The sequence below is a fragment of the Colias philodice genome, chromosome 1 (assembly GCF_061535455.1).
Source record: "Colias philodice isolate Cphi_HAF_F1 chromosome 1, ilColPhil1 Martin Lab GWU primary, whole genome shotgun sequence".
Taxonomy (NCBI): Eukaryota; Metazoa; Arthropoda; class Insecta; order Lepidoptera; family Pieridae; genus Colias; species Colias philodice.
Window position 1 is genome coordinate 9,392,091 of NC_143086.1, and position 24,801 is coordinate 9,416,891.

Below are 24,801 nucleotides of genomic sequence, written 5' to 3' on the forward strand. Positions count from 1 at the left end.
ATCTATGATAAATCATGTTTATGTTAAAACTGGTCTGGTCATACAATATTGATGAGCTTTAAAGCTTTAAGTTTAGTTCCTATGTCAGGTACATACCTATACATAATACATGTAAATTTACCTCATAGTTAATTGTACTTGATTCGAGAACAAATTCCAGAACCATGTATCGTGAATACCGTGTCGAGTTATAGTACAAGTGAAAGGATTTCGTAAGAATCTGCGTTAAAAAACTAGCCCATTAACTTTTCCAATGACTATAATATAATATGTATATTCTGAGGGTCTTAAAAAGCAAATGATAATAACTTATTTAGAGAATATCCTGTATTAAAGAAATCACATAAGCAAATATCATTCCTTATATTATTTTGCTTTTCTTCGTCCCATTATTTGCTTTGTTCCTTGTTTATTGAAAGGTTTTAAAGATAGCAGAACTTGAAATCTGAAGAATTCAACTCTTTAGAACACCATTTTAGCCAAACGTCCAGCTAATTAACGAGAAAATGGTTTCAGTTATGAAATATTATAAGTTTCAAACCTATGTATTCTAAGTATTTGTTTACCGTCTAGAACTTCAATAGCTTAAGAAAAGCATTCGTTAGCAATGAATATCGTTATGAAAATATAGACTTATTCTTCAGAAATATGTAACTGAATAGTGAATTTAAAATAAACATGATATAGTCGTATTCGTTTCATATGAACTAAGGTTAATTCATATAGCGGGTGGTCCACAGTGAAACTCAGGATTGAAATAAGTATGATAACCCATAATTTATTCAGTTTCTTAACGTTTGATTACTTCACTATTTGCATAAAATAAATAAATTGCATTTTTATTTTTATATCTATTGCATTAGTTTTGTAAACATATAGAAAAATCAAATGATGTTTCGTTAAAAGAATCCACAAAGATCAGTTGTTTTCCTTGGGTACGCGCCGCCGAACAGCCTTACAGGCGTTTTACTCCAGTCTATGTACAATAGATGATGATTTTCAATCAAAGAATCTTCCAGAGAACATTTTTTATAATTTTGTAAAATAAATTCGATTGCAATATTCTTTTGCTTAACGGGTGACATTATATGTGTAACATCAATACTTTCATCGGGTTGAATATACAGTAAACGATCAAATAGCTCCAAATTTTTACAAACTTTCGGGCCTAAAGACGATGGCAGCTTGCCGCTAACTGAATCAGAGGAGTATCTACTAATATCGGGCACTTTGTCGTTTCTACCCATAAAACTTCTATATTTCTGTTCTTCATTTATATCACCGATAACTACGCGTTCATTCAACGGATTATTCATTTTAACATTGTGATTAAAATTATTTCTATAGGTAAAAGGTTTTTGAGTCGGTCTGTAATCAGGTGGCCCATTTCTACTATATTTATTTTTATTTCTTGAGGTGTGTCCAGGTAAAAAACCATGATTATATTTCAGTATAGACACTGATTCCGAAAAGGGATCCGAATTATTAGATATTTCCAAGGCTAAGTCGCGCCCTTTGAGTATTGCTCCATCTATATCACTTTTAACAATTTTTTGGTTGTCTGGAATATACTTTAGTCTAACGGATGGTAATTTTTTATTAACGTCAATATTGTTGTTGTTTTGATTAACATGTGTTTCTACAGACTCCATGTTAATACGCCTCGGTGTAAAATCATTACTGTAAGATTTAGCATTATGCCATTTATTAGAGCCTGTTAAACTCCTCGTATAAACATCACTTTTATTTTGTGTTTTGTCCCTTTCGTTTTCAATGTAATATTCATTGGACTTTAGAAAAGGTAATATTGTAATTAAATTATATGTAGTATTCGGATCTTTGGCTAATGTTTTGTTACGATTTGTATCTGTACTACTCAAAGAAGGTTTAAATATGTCGGATAAAATAATCTGGTCAGATGTTTGACTATCAATATTTCTATAAAAACGATGTCTCTCGACAGGCTTTTCCGCATTTGCAATTGTAATGTCGATGTTTTTTTGATATGTATTGGATTTTAACATTGAACCTCTTATGTCGTTGTGGTGCATTTTAAAATTTATCTGTGACTTGTGAATATCTCGTTTCATAATCTTTAGTTGTTTATCTAAAAAAGACCTTCTTTGAAACTTCAGCGGCGTGTAGACTTTAGTAACTTTAAACACCGAAGAATATGGAAAGGTATCCGACATTTTTATAAGCGGTGTTGTAGGAGGAACCTTTTTGTAATCTGTCTTACCATTTACGTTATTGCTTTTGATTGAATTTAAAACACTATTTGCAAAATTAGAACTTGTCCACTGTCCGTATAGTCTATGATCATTCTTAATATAAGGTTCTGTCTCAGCGTTTGTAATGGAGGCTTTATTTAATTTAACTGTTTTGCGTGTATATTGCGTTATATCATTGCTCCCGACTTCAAATAGAGGTTTAACAATCGGCCGTTTAATTTTGACATGACTGGATGCATATGGCGAATAATCAAATTCTTGTTTTTTTTCCTTTTCTGATAATATCGGGTTGTTTTTTGTATTGCGAGATTGTTCAGGGTTCTTATGCGATGTTCCTTTAAACTTGCCTGTGCTTTCATTCTCATTCATGAGAGTCCAAAAGTAAATTTTGTCATCGTCTGTTGTAAGTTGCTTAGGTGCAGAAAATTCTGAAATCCCTCTTTCGTATTGATTTTGATTTAATCTTTTTGGTATTATATGAGGCCCAGCATCATTTTCGACAGTACTGAGAGGCGTTCTTATATAACTTCGGGTATAACTGGGTGAAGGTAACGTTGTTGTTTCAAAGTCAGGTTGAATTGTACCACTTTTTATATCACCAAGAACAACATATTGAATATTTGTATCGCCCATAATTTTATTTTTTTGGAAATATTTTTGGCGAAATTGAGGATTACGTTTCATCGTGAAATTTCGTTCTATTGTTGATGCAAGAATCATATTAGCTCCAAATATTTCACCTTCTATTCCGCCGGATGCACCTAAAATTAATAAAAAAAATCGTAGTCTAGAATAAATCACTATTGAAAAAAAATGCTGCAAAATATAAGATTAAGTACCACTTTCTGTTGTTCCGTATCCTAGTATAATGCTGCCACTGGGAGGCAAAACAAATCCATTTAGCTGTAAAAAAGAATTATTTATTAAGAAAAGCCAACATACATAACCAATATTATGACTGATAATCCCATGTATTAAAATAAATATAATAATCATAGAATAACACTACAATTACAGTCATAATATTATACTTAATAAAGTTTTAAACTTTATATTAAATGCACAACTATCGGTTCTTAAATAAAAATTCGCATTAATATCCCTTGTATCCACTTGTATCTAATATAAATTTTAACTGTCATATAAGTTTAAAAATACGTGTGTATTTCGTAGAAAATAAACATTAATAGCTTTCGACATAGGCGGGTTATATACTATTTGTTACACAATAATTCACAATTTTGTCACAGCACTGACGTGCCCAGGTGGTCATGGTTTCGGCTTTCTTTAATTACATTAAAGTATGACCTTGTATTAATTTTGGTTTTCGTAATAATTAATAGTAAATATTATGTATCTCGCTAGGTTGACATCTGCATGGCAGATTTGATTTGCTTTTAGATATAATATTTGACAGTGGGCGTGTAATGAAGGCCAGAAATCTTACACTTTCTGCTGCTTCACAGGAAACGAGGTGACCGTCGATGTAGAGAGCCCATGCCCCGTAATCTGATTGATAGGACAGACATATATTATGCCATACGTCCTTCACTAACTCGACCGGGTTACTCGACGATATTTTACCATTCAAAGCAACTTTCATATATCGCCCTCCCGAGTCCAACCACAGCCGGACGACGCGGTTATTTCCATGAGCTGTAAATGAGTTCTAGTTATTTACTCGGGTCGCTAGTTAGTACCGCCGCGGCCGATAAGCCAATGTACTTTCTGAAAATGATTTCCTAGCATCATTGACGACGGCGCGGGCGGTGCAATTAACAAACTTCTCAAGCGGTTATCGTATCGCACATGAGCGTGTACCTAATGAAGAAAAACGCGCCAAGTAGATCGTGAAGTCGCCAATCACGCTCATAAATTATTTATGCTACTTAATTAACTATCACATAATATTGAATGTATAATACGAAATTGCTAAATTTACATTAAACTTAGTTGCATAAGTTACTTCAAAGTCAATTTTTAACTGATACGATGGTATCGATTAATTCTGCAATGTTTGGATAGAGCGAGCGAATATCCCAATTCTAGTTATTCGGAATTGGCTGTGTGATTTAAATTCGAATATTCGTCGACGCCTGATGGGATTGCTGACTTTCAGGGTAATATTGAGCCGTATCGAGGGTTCGAGGAAGCGAGGTGTGAGGTAAATATGCTTTGATGTAAAAACGTTTGTCAAAAAACGAATATTTCAAAGGCCATTCAATTTCGACAAAAAATCGTAAAATATTTCTTTATATAGACTAAAACAGAATAGTTGTGGTTGAATTAAAACGTATATAACTAACGTAATATATAACTTAACACGTAAAAAATAGTACCTACGCATTGCGATTTGCGATACCCGACTATAATCGTCAAGCGACAGAATGACTTCTATGGATAGGTCGATTTTTAGTGTTTGTAGTGAGACATTATATCCCTGGTATAGGTTTCCAGTGCAAGCCCATCGCCCTAATGTGCCAAGTGTAGCATGTAATGAGCCGAGGGACGCCTCAGTGCCCCGGGGGCTCCGTACCCTGAACCTCATCAGTATAGCTGGCGAACTGGGCCTGAACTTCACGCTTTTCTCTTAGCAGTGCTAAGCCACAAAATCAATAACTTATGGGACTAATATTGGAGTCAATGTGATATATTTTATGGTACATTGGAGTTATAGAGTCTCAAAGACACCAGTGGTACACGCATACTTAAAATGACCATTTACTGAAACATCTAAAACAGTAAGTAAAGCACTAATAAAGCTATAGTCAGCCAAATATCATAAGAATTTTGTACAACCCCGTTTATATATTAGAACAAAATTGTTTGTTCGTATAAGTCTTTGTGCAAAAACATAACAGCCTATTTCCTTTAACAAAAACCTTTGTAAATAATTGCATGTATCGATTAGATAGAAATATAGAATGCTTCAATATACTGGCAGGATGATTATATCCTATTCAGTCTTATTATTTATTCATACAGAAGTTAGATGTAGATTAGTCTGAATCTGACATTTGATGAATGCATCATTTAGATCGTTATATAGGTGATCATAATAAGTACTTACTGACATAAGAAAATATACTTTGTTCTCGATTAAATTCGTATAATTTAATCCAAGTACAAAATGTAAATTCTCTCATGGGCGGTGTTTCAACATCGTACTGCAAAAACTGTAAACAAACAGATTATTTTTAAGAGGATAATTTCTTGAGCCGCTTAATTAGCCTTTTAATAGGTCAGATCTCAAGCGTTACGGAATATTTTTTTGTAATAAAACGATGAAAGCAATACAATATTATTGTTGAATATCCAATAACAACATTTTAATTGAGATGAAAATCGACCGATAAAACCTTTCATAAAATATTCACGTATGTAAATATTCTAGAAATAAACCAAATTTCAAAATAAGTATCATGGAATTTGTAAAATGTTAAGTATATTAATTGTGAAATATTGTTTGTCAATAAATGAGTAAATAATCTAAATTAAGGCTACCTTGTTCGATATTAAATGCGAATACGAAATTTTTTCGTGCCTGCCTTTATCACACTCCCACATATTTTGACATTCACTTTTTACTTCGTTCGAGAATAAGGTCTCATTATAGCGGATGCACATATTAAAAAATTGCGTACTCAAGTGTAATCGGATATACCTACTCTAGTTATATAGAGTTACAAACTCGGTCGCGTGTGACGGAATTGTCATTATCAAATTTTACTTTAATATTATTAAGCAATAATTATCATCTATAATTGATATCTTATATAACTTTCTGTTACCTGTGCGAATCCCTTTTGCGTCAAAATTATTTTGTACACCGGTCGATTTATTGCGCTCACCGTCAGAATTGTAAAGAAAGTAAAATAGATCCACATTTTATCTGAAAATTAGATGATGAAATATTACGCAATGGGTAAAATAATTCTGGAGAAGTCTGACTAAAGTTTATAAGAAAATATGTACTGCAAAAACCTATACCTATGCGTCTAAAGTTTTTATTTTTCTTTAATAAAGTATGCATTTAAGAATCATTTAGCATTGTTGAAATCCATCCATATCTAGAACTTTTGATATCTCTCTATGTTTTCAACTAAGCTCGCGTTCATTTTAAACATAATTTATTCGCCTTTCTTTAGGTACAACATTTGGTTGATAATGTAATAAAACAAGTACCGTTGAGAGTAGATGTATTATAAAACCAAAACACAATTAAGAAATATCCAGTTCAGGAACTAGTTTTGAGATTGTTGCATATATTGTGTAACGCAGCTGATTGCTGAGTACTGCCTCCCAGCGGCCAGCACAATAATGATGGCCCTTCTATAACAATACTGAGAAAGTTATCTAGATTGACTGCAATTTATTACGTCCTTCATTAGTACGTAGTTTATGCCTCCGTTCATTATTACGTCTTTCCTAGACTTTATAATTAATTTAATAGATTTGAGCAATATGAAGAATATTATTATAATTAAATAAGTTGATTGGATTGATTATTATATTTTCATCGCGTACCTGCTATTGCGATTAAAACACTTTCATATGATTAATTTTCTTTAGTTGTATCGTTTTATAATTTGTCACTAAACTGTGCTTTCACCATACAAACAAATTGTAAACTGACTCGCTCCGCTGCAGGAGGACTGTTATTGCTTTTGAATTGTATTTATAAACCGTGAATACTTTACAGCACATTGTTGTGTACGGTGTGTCATTCATCTTCATCATATGAAAATTATTTCATTGCAAATATTATTATAGCAGTTACTACTCTGTGTGTACAGATTGACACATATATTTTAGTAACATGTATCCCAAACGTATGAATAATTCGCTTATTATTTTATGGCGTTTGAATTATAATCTAATCATAATTATAGTGTAAGAACCTTAGTATAGAAATTGCATTAATTGAATTATATCAATATTGTTTATTTTAGTTGTGATGTTAAATATTGTCATTTTATGAATGTTTAGAACAAACCCCCTGCTTACTATATGGGTCCTCCCGCGCCGAGCACGCTGCCTCGGGGCGGCAGCGTCCTACGGGCCTTCTCGCCCGCGGCGCCTCCGGTGCCGGCGGACCGCGTGAAGACCATTCCACCACCAGGTAGAACGAAATACCCCAACGTTTTAACAATAACCACATAAAAACGTTCATTAATCTTATTTCCTTTCAACACGGCTTATCCCGATTGAACTTTAAATATGGTATATTTGTGTACGTTTCTGGCATTGGGTACACAGCGGTGTGTGTGTAGGTGCTCCCCCGGTCAAGCCAGTGCGGTCATACGTGCCGGGGACGGGCTCTGAGAGGTGTTTCCCATTCTCCGCCGGTGATTGTCCCCGGGGTACCGATCAACTTTACACCATCCCCGGTAACCCCAACGTCGCCCTGTGAACGCATTACTTTCGCTTCAAATACTAATTTGCTTCTCGCTTATTTTAGACATTATTTTTTCAGCGATCTCAATATTGCCTGTTACCTGAAAACTTTGTTAGTCTTTTATCCTACAGCGACGCATATTGCTATTTTCTTTTTGTCTAAAACGATTTAGCGAGTGTGGTGAATCGTTAACCGACCGTGTAGAGATAATATTCAAAATATAGGTAGGTACGCAATGTAGTGTGTTCTGTTCTAAAATTTATAAGAACTATAAATATAGATGGAGGAGTAGCTAGTTTTGAGTGGTTAGGCATGTCATCACGAGTTCTGAGTTTTCTTACAACTATACAAAATAGAAGAAAGCACCAGTTTTACCTTAGGAAATCTTTATACGAAAATTAAAATAGGTCAATTGCCTGGAACAATATGTTTTTAAGGGTTAATGTGGCTTTCTTGAGTATTTTTATAAATAGCGCTTTAAATTTTATAAGTGAGAAAGATTAATTTAAATAAATAGTTTAGTGTGCCACATTACGAAACGATTTACATTTTATAGCGGTCTTACTCTTACTTCTTTATCGAACTTTATTATACTATTTCAAATCTATGAACTATTTAACTTTTACTTTGTTACTTATATTTTAATAACTTTATTGACAAATTTGTATCTTATTGTATATTACATACGTTGATACCCATTCGCATTTGAAATAGTTGATCAGAATTTATAACTACGCATTTGTGTGAATAAATTATGTTTTGAAACTTTTTGATGTTTCCTTAGAATATATTTTGGGCTTTATTACTTTATACTTAATAAAGGCTTTACTTAAATGCAAAATTGCAGCTTTTTTATAATATTTCCAAGCAAGTCTAGAGGTGTTGAGTGTGTTTACACTTCGCATGCTTCTGTGATATTTAAGTACTTTTCCAAAGAAGCTTTTGTGTCTCTTCACCATCACCTTCAAACTGTGTTAAATATGACATGTATGGAGAGTCAAGATTTTTATTGGAAATAATTGTTTGTTGTATCTCTAATTTAACTTAGATCTCGAGATATTTCTTCTTATAAAGAAATATCCTGACTTTCCATTCAGTTCATATTACCTATGACTTTCATAGAATGTAGATACCAAGATACCAATAGTTTTTAATGGTCGTCAGCTCACTCCGGCGAGGGCTACATGTCGTCCCCCGAGCGAAGCTCCGCTAGAGTGCCTTACGAAGACCCGTACTATACGCAATTTTTGGGCCCCGCGGCGCCCAGGCCTGCCATCAATCCCGTTATTGATGAGGAAGCTGGGTAATTACTTGAATAATAAACTCATTAAACAATGCTAACCGTTGCATCAAAATTATGCCTACGTTAAATGTTCCAGTGATGCTGTCATCATAGACGACGCTTACCAAATGTACGGGGTGAACGCCATTACAACTGCGCCTCGACCAATGCCTCGACCCCCATATGATGCTAGGTAACAAACTGAAAATAGAAACGATAATTATGTTATGTATAATGTTTTATTGTTACTAAAATTTTGAAACTTATGAAAAATCAATTGGAATAGTTACAAGCTGGGCGTTATTGTGGCCACAATATATTAAGGCAAAGCGAAGAAATGCTATAGGCGAATATACTGTAGGACTTTTTCTCGGTGAACGTTTGCTAAATGAAAATATTTTAGGCTGGGTCCTCCTGTGGATGATATGCAGCGTCTTCGCGTTGAGAAAATGGAGCGGCAGCTGGCCAACCTCACTGGGCTGGTCCAGAAAGCCCTTCAGGTACCGGGAGGGCCGGCTCCTCCCGCCGTCGCTCCCCGGCAGGACTTCCAGCAACCATCTACGAGCCGAGTGACCACCCAAGGTGAGATACTCGTTACTTTACTAAGCTGTGTCCTTGACAGCCACAATTATAAACGTGTCGTTTACTTAAAAATAAAATTATTTGAAATACAATTAATTTATCATTGCCAATAGTATTATTCTCTAACGTGTATCCTACTTTCATTTATTTGAAATATTATGATGAAATCGTTTTTATATGTACTGTACGCGTTGTGTAATGTACCTACTTAGAGAAATAAGTTTAATGATATATATTTTAGCAAATTTTATAAAACCATTTTGGCTATATTATGTAATTTATATAACGCTATTTATTCTTTTATATAGTTTTTTCACAGGACTTCCTTCCGTTTCATTCTTTATTGGTAAATGATAAATTAAATTGCTCATGATAAATTGAAGTGGTAATATTAATTGGCTCAAATAAAGACACGTTAACATGGCTTGCGTTTTCCTGCACTCAGATGCCGCACGTTTTGCCAGCAGCGAGAGACCTCCCAAATTGGGGAGGGACAGATTTCGTAAGTCCAATTGAACGCGGGCCAAAACTCTGCCGGTGCATTGCTAATGTTAGTAACAGATGCTTTCAAAATTTTCAAATTTTTTGAAAATTTTAATGCTTAAACTTTTCATAGTTTTTACTCTTCTCGGTTAATAGAAATTAATAAAGTAACCATTAAGTACAAAACCACAAATTGGCTTCACCATATTCAATTTGAATGAGCTCCATCCACACCTCATGGCATGTGGAGAGGGAAAGCGAAACTTTCACTTCCAACTAAAGACGTCGTGCGAGAACACCATGTTTCGGGAATTTTCTACTCAATATAACATTCGCAATGCATTACGCACATTTCGAACATTGTCACGCCAATCGCTTGCTTGCTCAATCGTGTGATTTTATTTCCTTATTTTCATCTTATCAAACAATTGTATTGGGTCTCTAATTATCATCATCACGACACTTTCATTGAACTGAACGACGTCCCAGATACAATCGTTTTTGATTACTTTAATGAATTGTGGAAGTGTTAATTTATGCAACGGTTGCTGTATGCTGAGTTAACGTAAGATTTAGTATTCTGTAGGAGGTTGATTATAATGAGGCTCATAATAAGTGCATTGTATACTGCTGAGTAATTTATAAGGATAGGTTCATCGTAGTTAGGGAAGATACCATGAAGCATCTTGCTAATTTTCTGAGAGTTAATCAGAGCATCTTGGTAAAGGTAACGTAGCCAGGCTTTGTATCAGGAAGAAGCAACTTCATGTAACATAACGAGTAGTTCCTATGTTTGGATCGTGCATAAAATATTATGGTTAAAAAGTAATTATGATTATTTTATTATTGTTTGGTTTTTGTATTTGATGAATGACGAATGATTTACCAGTATGTTGATGAGACGCAATGAGTCAAGTATTTCTTGCATGCCTGTTTTGTTTGTACAACTCCTATTAGGGAGGACATGTTTAACCATCATTGAACGTAACCCGTTTCAACTCCGTCAAGATTGTGCCATTATATCAAATTTATTCAAACTCTCTACCTCACCCAAATTGATTGATTGCCACACCTCATGATTCCAAAATTCACAGCTCAATATATAATAATTTTTAAAATAAAAATTTTACGCACTCTATTTTCGGCAATTTTCACATAAAACAGCTACAATCAATTTTCTATACGACACTGCGTTTCCTTTGATATTCGTATAGCTCACCTATCTTATATGTTACTAATTTTCTCTTGGTTGACGAATATCATTTATAATTTCAGAGAAGTCAGTCTCTTTTGAGAAATCGGTATCGTTTAGCGATGACCCACCAGACATGAACTCTCCCAAACAACACTCGCCTCAACACTCAGGTATGCATGCAATCTATCTTCAATTATTATTAACCTCATATACTAACTAGAGTGAACGTGATATGTAGCCTATATATTTTAAGTAAATATAAATTAATATTTATAAATTAATATACAAGCATTTTAAGCGTCTATGTGTTCTCGGTTTTTAGTTAATTTTGCAGATATATGTTATAGACATGAATCATAATAATTATAGTACACAAATAATTTGTGTAGGTAAAACTTTACATATCTTTGTATTATTTATACCACTCATGATGATGATTGTCACTTCCCTTTCGTCACTATTCATTTGATAATTTGGCATATTATATTCATCGATTTTACACCTACATTATATTAAAATCATACAATACTTGAATTAAATTATGTTCGAGAACAATTTCGTCTATAACGTCATTTGAAATTTTATAGTACCCATTTTCGTGGACAAAATTTCTATCTTATTCCCTCTTCTATCGTAGTTATATCATAACCATATTCATAATTCTTGTATTTGATTTCTTTCCGCTTACTTCTTTGCCATAACAAGCTGATACAAAACCAACAAAACCGGCAATCAAGTCATCCACTTTGCCGAGGACTTCATCACAAGGTAACTGCTACATATAAATTGTTTACTTCTGGAAGTGTAATTTAATAGTATATGAGTAATATTTTTATCTATTGTTGATAATTTTATGATCAATATCAATAGAAACGAGCATCACGCTTTGATCATCAAACAGTTCATCGCTACTTTTCTGTCGTTATTAAATTTGTAACTCTCAACTGTCAGAAGTAAGATAGTTCCGGATGCTTAATTTAGAGGAGATAATCGTTAAGTATATTATAATGGCTTTCTTAATTTTTTTGTTTCCAGAGAGAGACCGCTTGAAGCCAGCCCCGCCGCCCAAGCCAGCCGGGCTCGTGGGCCAGCCGCTCGCGCTAGTTCCACAAAAAACTTACACTGTGACAGTGACATCCGATTTCTTCAATCAACTCCATATGCTCCAAAAGGAAAGCCGTGATCTCAGGATTGAGGTATGATATTATGTGTTTCGACATGAGCTCTAGCGAAAGTTGTTTGCGGTTTGCGAATTATTACAGGCAATGCAATATCACGTACGTTGATATTAAATGGAGTATCATTTGTAAGAGTTATTCAATTCACAGACTCGTAATCTCCGCCGTACTACCTTATCCCATGCAATGCAGATGAGAGAAATGATGGCCGATACTATTGTGAAGATCGGCACTTTGGCTGCCAAATTCTGCGAGGAAGATCCGGAATCGGTGAGTGTGGAATAAAAACAGGTATTATATTGCTTAACATCCGCATTTTTCATAATTTTGGTTCTCATAATTTCAGCAACTCACTCGCGAGGAAGAAATTTATCGCCAGGACATGCTGTTGCTGGAAAATGACTTGTACGAGCTGGAGGCAACTGTGGAGCGCCTCCGCGGCCAAGCTGCTAATAGATTGTACGTATCTGTTTTTTAAATATTTATTTGAGGTAATATAATTTAGGCGGCATCAACAAATAAGTTGTTTGATACCTGCAACGCCATCTAGTGTCGAATAGCGCGAATCATATTCTTTACGAACATAGCACATAGTAGGGATCTTTTGACACTCGCATGACACTGACAGGGGGCGTGGTTTTTTAAATCAGGGTTGCCAATGCAAAAAGTCTCCTCGGTTTCAGGGAATTTAGGAACGAAGCAATTAAGCTAGTCTTAATCTTTTTAGTAAACTTTACCTAATCTTCTCCAAATAGTTTAGTACGTGAGTGAGTTAATTTAAAACTGCAGGTAGTCTGAGTCATTGTAATAAGAAAAGTAAAATTACAATTGTAAGGGAACGATCTGTCATTAAATGATGTTTTACGAGATGGCGACATTAGTTCCGGTTCACCAAGCACCAAAACATACTTGCGGTACAATCAATTAGAATTGTTTGTAATTTATGCAATATTTGACTTCGATTCGTTATTTTTTAATATTAGGCCCGTGTTAATAGGTTTTGAAACATAAAAAATTATAGTAGAACAAAGCCAAATGTAAAAAAAGCAAATATAACAAAAATTTATATTTATAAAGCTTTTGAATGCCATAAAACCTCTCAAATGTCTATTTTACTATCGGTAAAACTATGCATAGTATTATCGTTATGAGACATCGTTAGTAAAGGGATATATTTACTTTATTAATTATTATCACCAAACTTTTCAGGGAAACCCGCGTCAACATGGCGGACATCGAACGCATCGCCATGGTGTTGTCCAAGAGTAGCAAGACCGTTGCTGACTGGAAGCTCAAGTTCCCTGTGCTCCAGGAGACCATGAAAGTCAAACTTGCTGCCGAAATGGAAAAGGTAGGGACTAGAAAAAATTGCTTTCTTCAGTTAGTTTAATAGGTTAGGGGAATTCGGATTTAAGTTTTTTCTTTCTGCACGCAGTATTTGAAATTGAATTGTTGAAAATTATAGGTTGTCCGCAAGGAAAAGATGCTGGAAGAGGAGCCGGAACGCCTCGAGCTCGCTCTGCGTCGTTGCAAAAAATTGACTGGGACGCTTGTGACTCTGAAGAGGTATTGTATTCTTGAAAGATGGCTCCAACCCTGACTGCCCAGTGGACACAATGTGCTAAAGTTTGTATCGAATATAGATTGGCTTGCGTGCAAGAACAGCGCTTGCCGCTGAACGACGGGCGCGTGTCGCCCTCGTCGTCGCAGAGCTCCACGGCCACGGCTGGCCCGTCCTCCGAGGAGTACCACTCGGAGACCCCTGGTCATGTCACTCAATCCAACAAGGTAACATTTATCGGAAATAACCTACTAACGAATACAATATTATAGTCAAACTTTTTCACTAATATAACATCTCAAGTATTATGTAGGCGGTGCATTTAAAAGTTCTAACTTTAGTAGTCCTAATCTGTTTAAAATGCACAATAATTTGATAACCTTTTAGATTTTGACAATGATAATTTGTTAGACAAATGTTCTTTGCAATGAATGATGGAGTTCTGTAGACTATAATAATAATATCTATTTTCATGATAATTTTATTACAGATGTTAATAATTACTAACGATTCGCTTAACAATTGCAGGTTTGCCAAAAGTTTAAAATTTGCATTTTTTTCCGACACTTCCTATATTTTGCGGAATGTTTTAGTTTTTATTTAATTATTTTGCTTCCTTTTAGAGATTTATCCTAGAGGCTTATAGCAATAAATATTCCGCCACCCTAAAGTTACTCCTAATATCTTATCTATCTACCTACTATATAATAATTATGCACGCAATTTTTGTTTACTTTTAATTCAATTTAGAACTTAATAGCATTCCTTATCTGTCTACTTAACCTTTTTACATTTAAACTTTGCTTAAATACTTTAGCCCTTAGAAGCTTATTATTATTTTATTACTATAAATCTAAGAATTCCTTTTAATTTTTTTGACGATAATAAGTTTAAGGAATGTGAACTTGTATCTTTTTCCCGTGTATTCTGGATGTTACCGATTCGGCCCCAAAATTTAAGTATACTCACGAGATTGAATAACCATTTCGTCATTATACTGTGACAATTTGAAAGAAATTGGCATATCTAAATTATTCTAAAACAAATTCTTAACATCACACTCTGTTTTGTTGAATGTACGTAATGTTTTGTTCGACAAGATCTTATACAGGGTGTAATCGTTAAGTGTGCACAGGCGATTATTCCGTTACTATTGCAGATATCAAAAAACTTTAAACTGATATCGAAAGCCCTTTACCTAATGAGTAAAATGACAATGATAACATTTAAAAAATAAAACGGGAAATATCCAAAAAAGTTACATTAAATTTTCATTGAATTTTCCATACATTTTGTGTTCCAAGAAAAATTTCAAAGAGACGTCCTCGAACGTCCTACTTGGAAAACCATTGTATTCCACATCGAGCTCTATTTACAGTTTCTAGATGAATCTTTATTAAAATTTGCGAAGTAATTTAAGCACAAAATTCAAAATAAGAAACAAAATTTTTCATATTACATGTTTAGGATAGTCATATTATCTCATACAAATGTATGTGTTTGGTGTAAAATTTTTGGATATTTCCCGTTTTATTTTTAAAAAGTTATTATTGTCATTTTACTCATTAAGTAAAGGGCTTTCAATATCAGTTTAAAGTTTTTTGATGTCTGCGATAGTTACGGAATAATCGCCTGTGCACACACCCTGTATACGATTTCATCTTTTATTGCACGTTGTAGCGTCTTTAATTCAACACCAAATTATGAATGGCATCTTACAATATAATATTGCAACGGTACAATTATAACGTATCTTTTGCAAACTGAAGAATTACGTACAAAATGTTTAATAATAATAAATATTAATAAATCTTGTTAATTCCAGCAGTTTGATACCAAGATTTTAAAAAGAAACCATAGAGCATTGTTAATGGTAAAATTATTTGGGTTATCATGGTAAGCTATAATAAATATATTGCATTTGTAAATAATGTTTTCTAGGTTCAATACTAAGTATGTATGATATACAGAGTGTGATGGAGACGGAAAACAGAATACAAATACTCTTTTGCACTCACCCTGCAACCAATGCACATCCAAAAAGTTGTACTTATATCCTCGCTTCAGGAAAACAATGCCAATTTTAATAAATTCATCTTGCCGTTGAATTAGTCGACGAACCTATCTAGACGTGCCGTCAGCCGAAGCACGGTCCAGATTCGTTCATACTTAATATAAGTTTACGATAGTAATTATTTAAGGTATCTTTGCCGCAAGACTGTAATATCAGTAAGTGAGGCCTTGAAATGATATATTATATTCGAGTTGTATTATTCTGCTCTCATTACTTTTTCTATTAGAGATAAATTGTATGATTTTGATTTGTTTTTCGATAAATACTTTACATCAAATCTTGTTTCTAACATGTTTCACTTGAGATCGATCACCGACAATGCGATGATACTCATTTTTTATCAAGAGTTGAAGTAAAATATTTTTATATATTTAACAGTTATCATAAACATATGATTCTTGTAACTTAATTCTCATCCAAAAGTAATAGTTACTTTTAAGTATGATGCAATTAGATAAGAAAGGGGATGCATCATCGCTTTGTGGGTAGAAAATCATTGATTCTATACAATTTATCTCTTATTTTATATCTAAAGCTTGTCGAGCAATCAGAAACGAATCCACGATTCAAAATGACAATAATTGCTTATATTTATTGGAAACTATTGGAGATCATGTGCGACTTACCCCAATGATGCTCAAAATGATGTTTTATTATATGTTTATAGTATTATTTAATGATGAATTTCGTCGTCTTTTTTCCGTATCCCGTCAGTTCGCGTGGAGACAGAGCCAATACTTCAGAGAAGCTATAGTTATTAACGAGTAATAAAGCTCTTCGTAATTTATATCCATTATTATTATATTTATTATTCATGAACTGCGTTTTAATAATTTATTTCTATATTTTCCACATCCGTATTTTTACTTTTCTTATTATAAGTTTTTATCTCATCTATTTTTATGTGAATCGACACATATTCGCTATTTTGTGTAGGCATGTTGTTGCACACGACGCTTTAGCGATATTGTAAGATAATTCGCTTCAAATAACAATACTGATGACTCATAGAAAATTACATATTTTTTCCAGTTCAGACACTATTGAAAAATATCAATCGGTACGCATGCTTACAGACATTCTCAAATTATTCATTTACCTCTTTGTATTGCATAGCAATGACCGTCAAGCGGCGTGAACTCGAGTGTGAGTGCGCGACCTCACGGTCCCACCCCCACGATCCCACTGCGTCATCGACATCGGGATCATGCCGTCTTCGCGCTGATTGCTGCTCTATAATATCATATTTAGCTTATGCAAACCGCTTAAGGCCAAATTGAACAACTTTCAGCCTGACGAAAGTATTATAATTATTTTATTTCCATTTATCTAAGTATTTCTTATTTCGAGTATATAATATTATGCTTCATTAAACTCCACGTATTCATTTTGTGATGTAAGTAGATATTATTGAAATAATCGGCTTGTGTTAAATTCACATATTAAAGAAAAATTTACCATGCTCTTTTATTTAGTTTTGGTCGGTATTAAATCCTTGAAAACAAAATTAATATGTGGTTATGGAATTAATTAGGTTGAAAGTTGATACGGTCCAATAATTTTAGTGTATTATTATATTTATCAATATATGAAAATAGGCCAGTAATACATGATCTTAGATTACAAAATAAAAGACAGATGGAGCGTTGCCGAACTAAACCGAATGATTTATCGTCATTTTCAATAAAGCTATGTGTGCTGTCATTTCGCCGCTGCACTGTACGTACACGGTGCTTCTGTGTGCGTGTAATGTTACCAGATATTGAAAAATTTCCCAAATTTTTCCCCGACTACGGAAAAAAGAGGGTTATGTTTTTCGAGTTTATGTATGTATGTATAATATTTCTTTGACACGCCCTGCAGTATAAACCGTTGGACCGATTTTGAGTTGTGAGGTTTCATTGCAATCATCTGAATTATTATGTTAGTGGCGGTAGTGACGTAGGCTATATACATAAATTAGCAGTCAAGTTTTAATTTTTATTTTAATATTATTTCGGGTTTGTTGATATAATGATTTGTTGTATATGTTTTTTTTATAATATTGTAAAAATTCTTTTATTATATAAAGTACCTGCTCACTAAAGTTATATATGGACTAAATAATTGTATTCAATTTTTAATTAAATAAATTACATAAAAAAATGTGTGCGTGTACTAGTGTACACACGTAAGAAGTGAAACTTCTTTATGACCTTATTTTTCAAAAAATAATTTGCAACTTTACAGAAATACGTCGAATCACGCGTGGTAGGGACAAGAAAAAGATGGCACGTAACGAAACGAAAAAAAGTTACACTAAATTTTTTTCCATACCCGATATAGAAGTTTCACTTCAAAAATTTTCAATATTATCTATAATAATTATATTATTTTTTATTTTTCAAAATATATGAATGCAAATAGCGGTAGTTTTTAGTCAAGAATACGGGACATTTTATTTTCATCATATCCATCATGGAGTTCACATAAATTAAATTTTTTCACGTTTTTAAGCTTTATAAAAGTAACAAAATAATGTATTATGCTTATTAAAATAATCTAATAATGATCATGAACCTTTAGTGCACTTTACAAATAATCACATTCACGATCGAAAAATCCAACAGCATTACCCTGAAGATCTTTTAACCGTTTTACCAATAAAAATGGCAAATTCATTTTCAAAATACTGGCAACATACGTTGAAGTTTTGTATTCCTTCATATCTGTAAAATTATTATTCGTATAAGGAAATAAATCAGCCAAATAATCTACAGAAAACCTGTGAAACGATGTTTTATCTTTTTTTTTGTTTTCGGGAACAAATTTTACAGCGTTTTATTATCACAAGGCAGCATTTTTTTAGTAAAATTGCAAACCCTTTTTGACGTATTGCATGACACTATATGCGCTATAGCACTGGAGCAGCGACGTATTTGCTTTTGATTTCGTATTTTCTTTGACAAGGGCGACGGACGATTGACATGCTCCATCTGCATTTTATTTTGTAATCTAAGTACATGATATATAATATTTAGTCATTTCATTCTTATCAGCATGATATTGCATGACGGTTGCATGTCGCTTTTTATACCATATTTGTTATATTTATACTTAATAATGGTACGAGTCATGTTGGTATACATAACATATTATATCCTGGTGTATATTGATATTAATTTTGTATATTATATAAACGAACATAAGATTTTTTCTCTAGAAAACTTCAAAAATAGATAAGCCCCTGGAGTACCAGTCCGTCAATACAAATTTTATAATCTATTTAATTAAAGGAAAAATTATACATACATACATGTTATAAGTAGAGCATCGTATCTGCAGTCAGGATATTATCCATACTAATATTATAAATGCGAAAGTAACTCTGTCTGTCTGTTACTCAATCACGCCTTAACTACTGAACCAATTTGCATGAAATTTGGTATAGAGATATTGTGATACCCGAGAAAGGACATAGGATAGGTTTTATCCCGGAAATCCTACGGGAACGGGTTTTTCTTTGAAAACGCGGGCGAAGCCCCGGGCGGAGAGCTAGTAGTAAATAAAACAAGGCAGCCAATAGGTATTTGTCATTCAAACTAAATAAAATGACTGTAGGTATGTCTTATTGTAAGTTCGTTTTGATAATTATTACAATAATTATTATAACATTGATGTATGTGCTAAAACGTATTGTGCCAAACAACGTCCTGTAATTAAGTATATTACAACAAAACATTATTAGAAGTGAAAATACATTCAGTTCTTAATCTTTTTTGACAAATTTTCAATCTATCTTAATATGCATGAGATTTTTTTTAGATTTCGCTTCGTTTATAGATTGTGCATCTTGGCGTTTTTGTTTTTGTTGCAGCCCGTTCTCAAAACCAGAAGCAGCACAAATTTCCTTGGAAAGTAATACAATCCACTCCCTATTTCTGTCCGCTCCCCGCCGTCTTCATTCTCCTTATATTGATGTAACTAACTTGCACGAAAGCGTGTGGTATCGCCGTGTAGTTATTTTCCTAATACTTAAAACTCTTCAACTTAAATAGACGTGTAGATTATTTTCTTAAAGTAAACAATTTAGTTTCCTATGACACATAATATTTACGATTATAAAGCCCCATCCTTACTGCCTGTTCTCGTATTCAAAGCTATGAAAAGAGAAATGAAAATTAACCCCGCATCCGGAGCCCAGGTAATATACACTTTTCTTTGTATCTACGCTTCTTACATTTTTAAATTACTTGTAATTATTAGGCATATTTTGAATTAATAAAACAAAAGAGTAGTTTGCGACACAAGCTTATTGATTTCAGATAATAATCGATATCACTCTGATTGAGCTTCTGTAAATAGTAGTAGGAATTTGATTACTTCACCATTGACACCTATAAAATTTTGACTAATGGCAAAATCGTCACAATTGTTAAGAGTGAAATTTCTTTTCTAAATATTTCATGTATTTAATACTAAATATACAAAACACTAAAGAAATATAACCTTAATTCTATCACAATAAATGTAATATATAATAAATATATATATTTTTGTATCAATTTCTCACCCTTGATATATCCAGATATAACCACCGTGTCGTCTACTTACCTCAAACTTAGACTGAACACTTTCTTAATTTTCTATGTTGTCGTAGGATAAAACTTTTCTTTTTCCACCCGCATACAAATATTTGTCAACAAAAGTCTTCTTCTACGACTCCAATGGCAATCGCCTTTTGTTTCTATGTTATTTTCTCTTTGAATGATTGTGGTGGCCATTAAGACATTTAGCTTTATACATATTGTGAATACTGAGTGTTCCTAATGGATTTTTTATTATTGAATGGTTGTTTCTAAATGTTTATGTCAATCAGTGTTTCAATGTTAGTGACACATGGTTTCATCTCTCGTACACTGGCTTTTTGCGATTCGCTCGTCCCCCGACTGGCGAACCAGTGACGTGCAGCATTTCGATGTGACGCTTCAGTTAAAAGCGGGGAGTTGAAACCATGTCTGAGTGTGTCCATTTTAAATAAAAAATTGCTAAACTAAAGTAGCACGGAATGGTACATAGGCAGCCGGCGCCGGGCGAGTGTGTACGTCCCGGGGAACGACGGACGTGCGGCCAGAAAACGCCCTCGATGCGCTACTAGACGAGCTGCAAACGTTCGCCAAGCCCGCGGCGCGCGGCGACGGGCCGCTGCGGCGCCTGCACTCGTACCCCAGCGGCAGCGACACGGACGCGTCGCCGCCCGTGCGCGCGCGCGGCCAGCACCCGCCCAAGCCGCCCGTGCCCGAGCGCCACCCCGAGCTGCTGGCCATGGCCGCGCGCCGCGCGCCCCCGCCGCCGCCGCCGCGCACCACGTCCCGCTCACCCCTCGCCTCCCCCACCTCGCCCGCCTCCCCTCCCTGCTCCGACCCTGCCGACCCCGACGACGCCCAAGCCGCGTCCCGGCAAGCCCTCCTCGAACAGCGTCACCAAGAATTACTCAAAAAACAAAAAGCTCTCCAAGAACAGTATGCTCGCTTGCAAATGATACAGCGGAGCGGTCCCACGCTCCCGATGAACGCCCAACCGGACTTAAAAAAAACGGGCAGCGAATCCAATCTCTTGACGAAAATGAATTTAAATCTAGCTCCGGCTAGCATATCCGGTAGTATGACGCATCTAGCCGGAGACTCTGAAAGAAAAAGGGGCGAAATTTCATCTGAAATGCCTCCTCAGATCAAAGCTTGTGACGCAGTAGCGACGACTAACAAAGTTTATGAGACTGACATACTGTGACCGTGTAATTGTTCCGATATATCAGTTTAACCTAAATTGTAGTTATTTAGTGTAATATGTACTTATTTGTTACATCACACAGCACTTCCTTCGTATGTAAGACATTTTACAATCGAGAACTGACGCATTCATCCTTGCTAGTGATGACGCCCTCACCCCTCCCCGTTTCACTCCCGCACATTACCAAAAACGACATGGCAAGATAACTGGAATTTGATACACTAATTTAAATAAAGCATAGTTAAAAAAAAACATAAAAATAACGTAAATCATAACGTGGCTGTTAATCGGTGTTTAATCCATAGAGTAAGATCAAGTAGAGATAAAATGGTGTTTCAAAATGTACCTTACATATTTTCTTATTTTTCTTTTCTTGCCCATACCTTTAATTATTATGAAGTAATTTATCAAACGAGTATTGTACTTAAATTTCTTCTCGTACTCATATCGGGAGTCCTTATATTAATCATTATGACTTGCACATTTTTTGTAACATTAGAGAACTTTAGGCCTAAAATATAACATTATTCGAAATAAATCGATTTGCATTTCTATTTCACCTCTGAATTTTGATGCGCGATCTGATACTTCAACTCATTAAATGTGTTTAATATGTAGAACACGTGATCATATTGATGTTGTAGAAGAAATAAAAATAAATAAAATTCATTATTCACTAACTTACAAGTAACCTATATTATACCAATCGCCTGACTTATATAAAATTTGAGATGTTGTGTACTTCCTTTACCTATTTGTATTCTTTACAATAATTTACACTGTATATAGTATTTTAGGTATAGATTTAACCCTAGCCATAAAATTTCTACCTTAACCTATGTTGGGTAGACCTTCATACTTATAAATGTGCCAAATTGATTTTTCTTTGAAAACTTTTTCTATAACTTAATTATTTGGATATGATTTTCTATAGCCGCTTTAAAAAAATTGTTTAATACTTTTATGACGCATTACTGGTGATTACCTATGCAATGATTACATACCCATACATATTAAGCATCCTTATGTAGGAATATTTTATATCCAACGATTAGTTATATTTTTAACACGCTTTTATTACCTTCACCTGTATCTTTGTAAGTTTGTATGCTTGTATGTAACCGCTTCCTTAAAACTCGAGTTTAATCCACTTTAAACAGACAGATTTAATTCAAACTTTGTACACTTATCAAGGATCGATGAGAATTCAATAATAATTTCAGGAGTTTATCTTATTATCCCGAATCAACGACAAAAAAAAATAACAAGCGTGTTTTTTTTGTTTTTTTTTTAAGAACATAAGATATTTAATTATAGATATGTTTAAATCTTAAATGTTTATGTATTTGAGATTTATATAATTTGGATAATGGTATTGGAAAAAAATGGATGATATCTTAAAAAACATTCCGATAGACGAATATTTTATCTCAACAAAAAACCGATTGCCTAAGGTACCTAAAAATATCATTAATTTTTGTGTTTGTTAAATTTGTATTATTTGATGGGTAAATTAACAATATTACTTATGTCTATTGGAATATGCGTGTTTCAATCACAACGAAAATTAAATATTGAAATCCAAATCTTTATAACTATTTAATATTTTTGACGGTTCAATCGGTTACCTATTTACTCTGTAAAAATAATATGACCTATATACGTAAATTTAAAATTACGCACTATACAGTATACAGTTTATTTATATTTAAAAAAATATATGGATTTTTTGGTTTGCATATTTGGCGATTTTTATTACATATTAAATAAGTATAAATATTTATTTATTATTGTTATTTTGGCATGTGCCCGTTTATGTTATGAATTATCTGTGATAAATCGAAAGTTACCTATAATGCATAATAATTAAACGTTCTGATTAGTTTTTTAAAAGTATTATCTTCTTTCCTAGTAACTATATAATCAATACTTAAGAAAAATAACGGACATCGATTTTCAACTAAATATGCATACCTACTCGCTCTTGAAATCCGTCAATGATAATAAATAGCATAGTCGAAAAGATCATTAAACATTACTCTCGACATGCCAACCTGATAAATGATAATGTTGTATTAAGCTATGTGTTAATATATTCTTATTTTTAGACTTGAAATATTTCAGCATAAGCATTGTATAGCGTCAGGTTACACTATACTAGGGATAGGGATATATTTAAATGATGAGAATTGGCGCTTCTTGATGTTCGTTGGCGAGGCACGATAGCGCTATAGACAAATTCTCTTTGGTATATTTATCGAGCACAAAACTTATGAAGCACTTAGAATTAATTTATGAAATATAAAACAATGAAACTAAATGAATGTATCTTATATTGTTTTTAGGCACGTCGTGTAACAAAATGTGTTCAATGTTTTAAATATCTAGTTTATCGTGAAGCTTTGGAAGCAACTCTCGGTGCTTTTATATAAATATTTTCACGTACACCATAATCTTTTCTGTTAATACGATTGTTTGTGATTTATCATACATTGTTTCACGTTATTTTGTAGAGTCAATGGTGTGATAGAATAATCAAGCAAGCATATTCTTTGAATGTTTTTCATAGCGTACTACTTTATCTACGGAAGTGCCTTTTGTTGCTCACGTTGTCGAACCTTCTGCACTATTGATGAGTTTCATATATATTTTACAATGTATGATTTATCGTAATATAATTATAATACTAGCGCAAATGTTAAGATATTATTTTTTATTTGTCATGTTTATAATCGATTATAGTAATTGCATAATCAGGGTAATTATCGTTTTTGTTAAGCGCCTTGATGAAGTTATCTTCTTTGTGTGTACTTATTGAATATTATACACCTGATGTCACAAATATGCCTCAATGCATACTTATTTTGAGTAAGTTATAGGTGTATTAAATACAGTATTTAAACCTTATTAATTAATAATTACATACGTGTGTGCGTAAGTACCTATACCATACTTTACACATTTAATTAGTAATTTGAAATTTCTATACATTTGTTTTTAATATGTTATATTTACAATCAATGGTCGTGTTATATATTATATTCTAGA

At 33.6% G+C, this 24,801-nt stretch overlaps 2 protein-coding genes across 12 annotated transcripts in view; one reads left to right on the forward strand and one right to left on the reverse strand.

Annotated features, from left to right (window-relative positions):
* Nucleotides 1–22,799, forward strand: part of LOC149491284 (coiled-coil domain-containing protein AGAP005037) — a 181,497-nt gene extending 158,698 nt beyond the window's left edge. For 4 of the 10 annotated variants that reach the window (XM_089696832.1, XM_089696840.1, XM_089696870.1 and 1 more), the window contains 14 exons: nt 7,221–7,353; nt 8,794–8,932; nt 9,009–9,104; nt 9,315–9,493; nt 9,939–9,995; nt 11,252–11,341; nt 11,877–11,939; nt 12,207–12,367; nt 12,500–12,619; nt 12,696–12,808; nt 13,559–13,700; nt 13,815–13,915; nt 13,993–14,137; nt 21,043–22,799. In XM_089696832.1, the coding sequence (XP_089552958.1) occupies nt 7,221–7,353; nt 8,794–8,932; nt 9,009–9,104; nt 9,315–9,493; nt 9,939–9,995; nt 11,252–11,341; nt 11,877–11,939; nt 12,207–12,367; nt 12,500–12,619; nt 12,696–12,808; nt 13,559–13,700; nt 13,815–13,915; nt 13,993–14,137; nt 21,043–21,753 (2,250 nt within the window). In that variant the 3' untranslated portion in view covers nt 21,754–22,799. Of the gene's footprint in view, nt 1–7,220; nt 7,354–7,504; nt 7,622–8,793; nt 8,933–9,008; nt 9,105–9,314; nt 9,494–9,938; nt 9,996–11,251; nt 11,342–11,876; nt 11,940–12,206; nt 12,368–12,499; nt 12,620–12,695; nt 12,809–13,558; nt 13,701–13,814; nt 13,916–13,992; nt 14,138–19,840; nt 20,168–21,042 lie in introns of all 10 variants that reach the window. The other 6 variants (XM_089696889.1, XM_089696899.1, XR_016315801.1 and 3 more) reach the window with 5 other exon arrangements.
* On the reverse strand, nt 745–6,923 carry LOC149491286 (uncharacterized). 2 transcript variants are annotated; one of them, XM_089697307.1, is made up of 6 exons: nt 6,759–6,923; nt 6,023–6,123; nt 5,302–5,407; nt 3,679–3,887; nt 3,071–3,134; nt 745–2,992 (listed from the first exon to the last, which is right to left on the reverse strand). In XM_089697307.1, exons 2-6 carry the CDS (start codon nt 6,116–6,118, stop codon nt 900–902), a joined length of 2,568 nt encoding a protein of 855 aa, XP_089553433.1. In that variant the 5' UTR covers nt 6,119–6,123; nt 6,759–6,923; the 3' UTR covers nt 745–899. The 2 variants fall into 2 exon arrangements, with proteins under 2 accessions (XP_089553433.1, XP_089553440.1); XM_089697314.1 differs by lacking the exon at nt 6,759–6,923 and having other exon boundaries at nt 6,023–6,146.
* Nucleotides 22,800–24,801: the final 2,002 nt, after the last annotated feature.

Coding starts and splice junctions, on each gene's coding strand:
- LOC149491286 (XM_089697307.1), bottom strand. CDS start 6,118: ATGTGGATCTATTTTACTTTCTTTACAATTCTGACGGTGAGCGCAATA. Junction 5,408..6,022: donor CGCAAAAGGGATTCGCACAG/GTAACAGAAAGT, acceptor GTTTGTTTACAG/TTTTTGCAGTACGATGTTGA. Junction 3,135..3,678: donor CCTGTGAAGCAGCAGAAAGT/GTAAGATTTCTG, acceptor TCTTTTTTACAG/CTAAATGGATTTGTTTTGCC.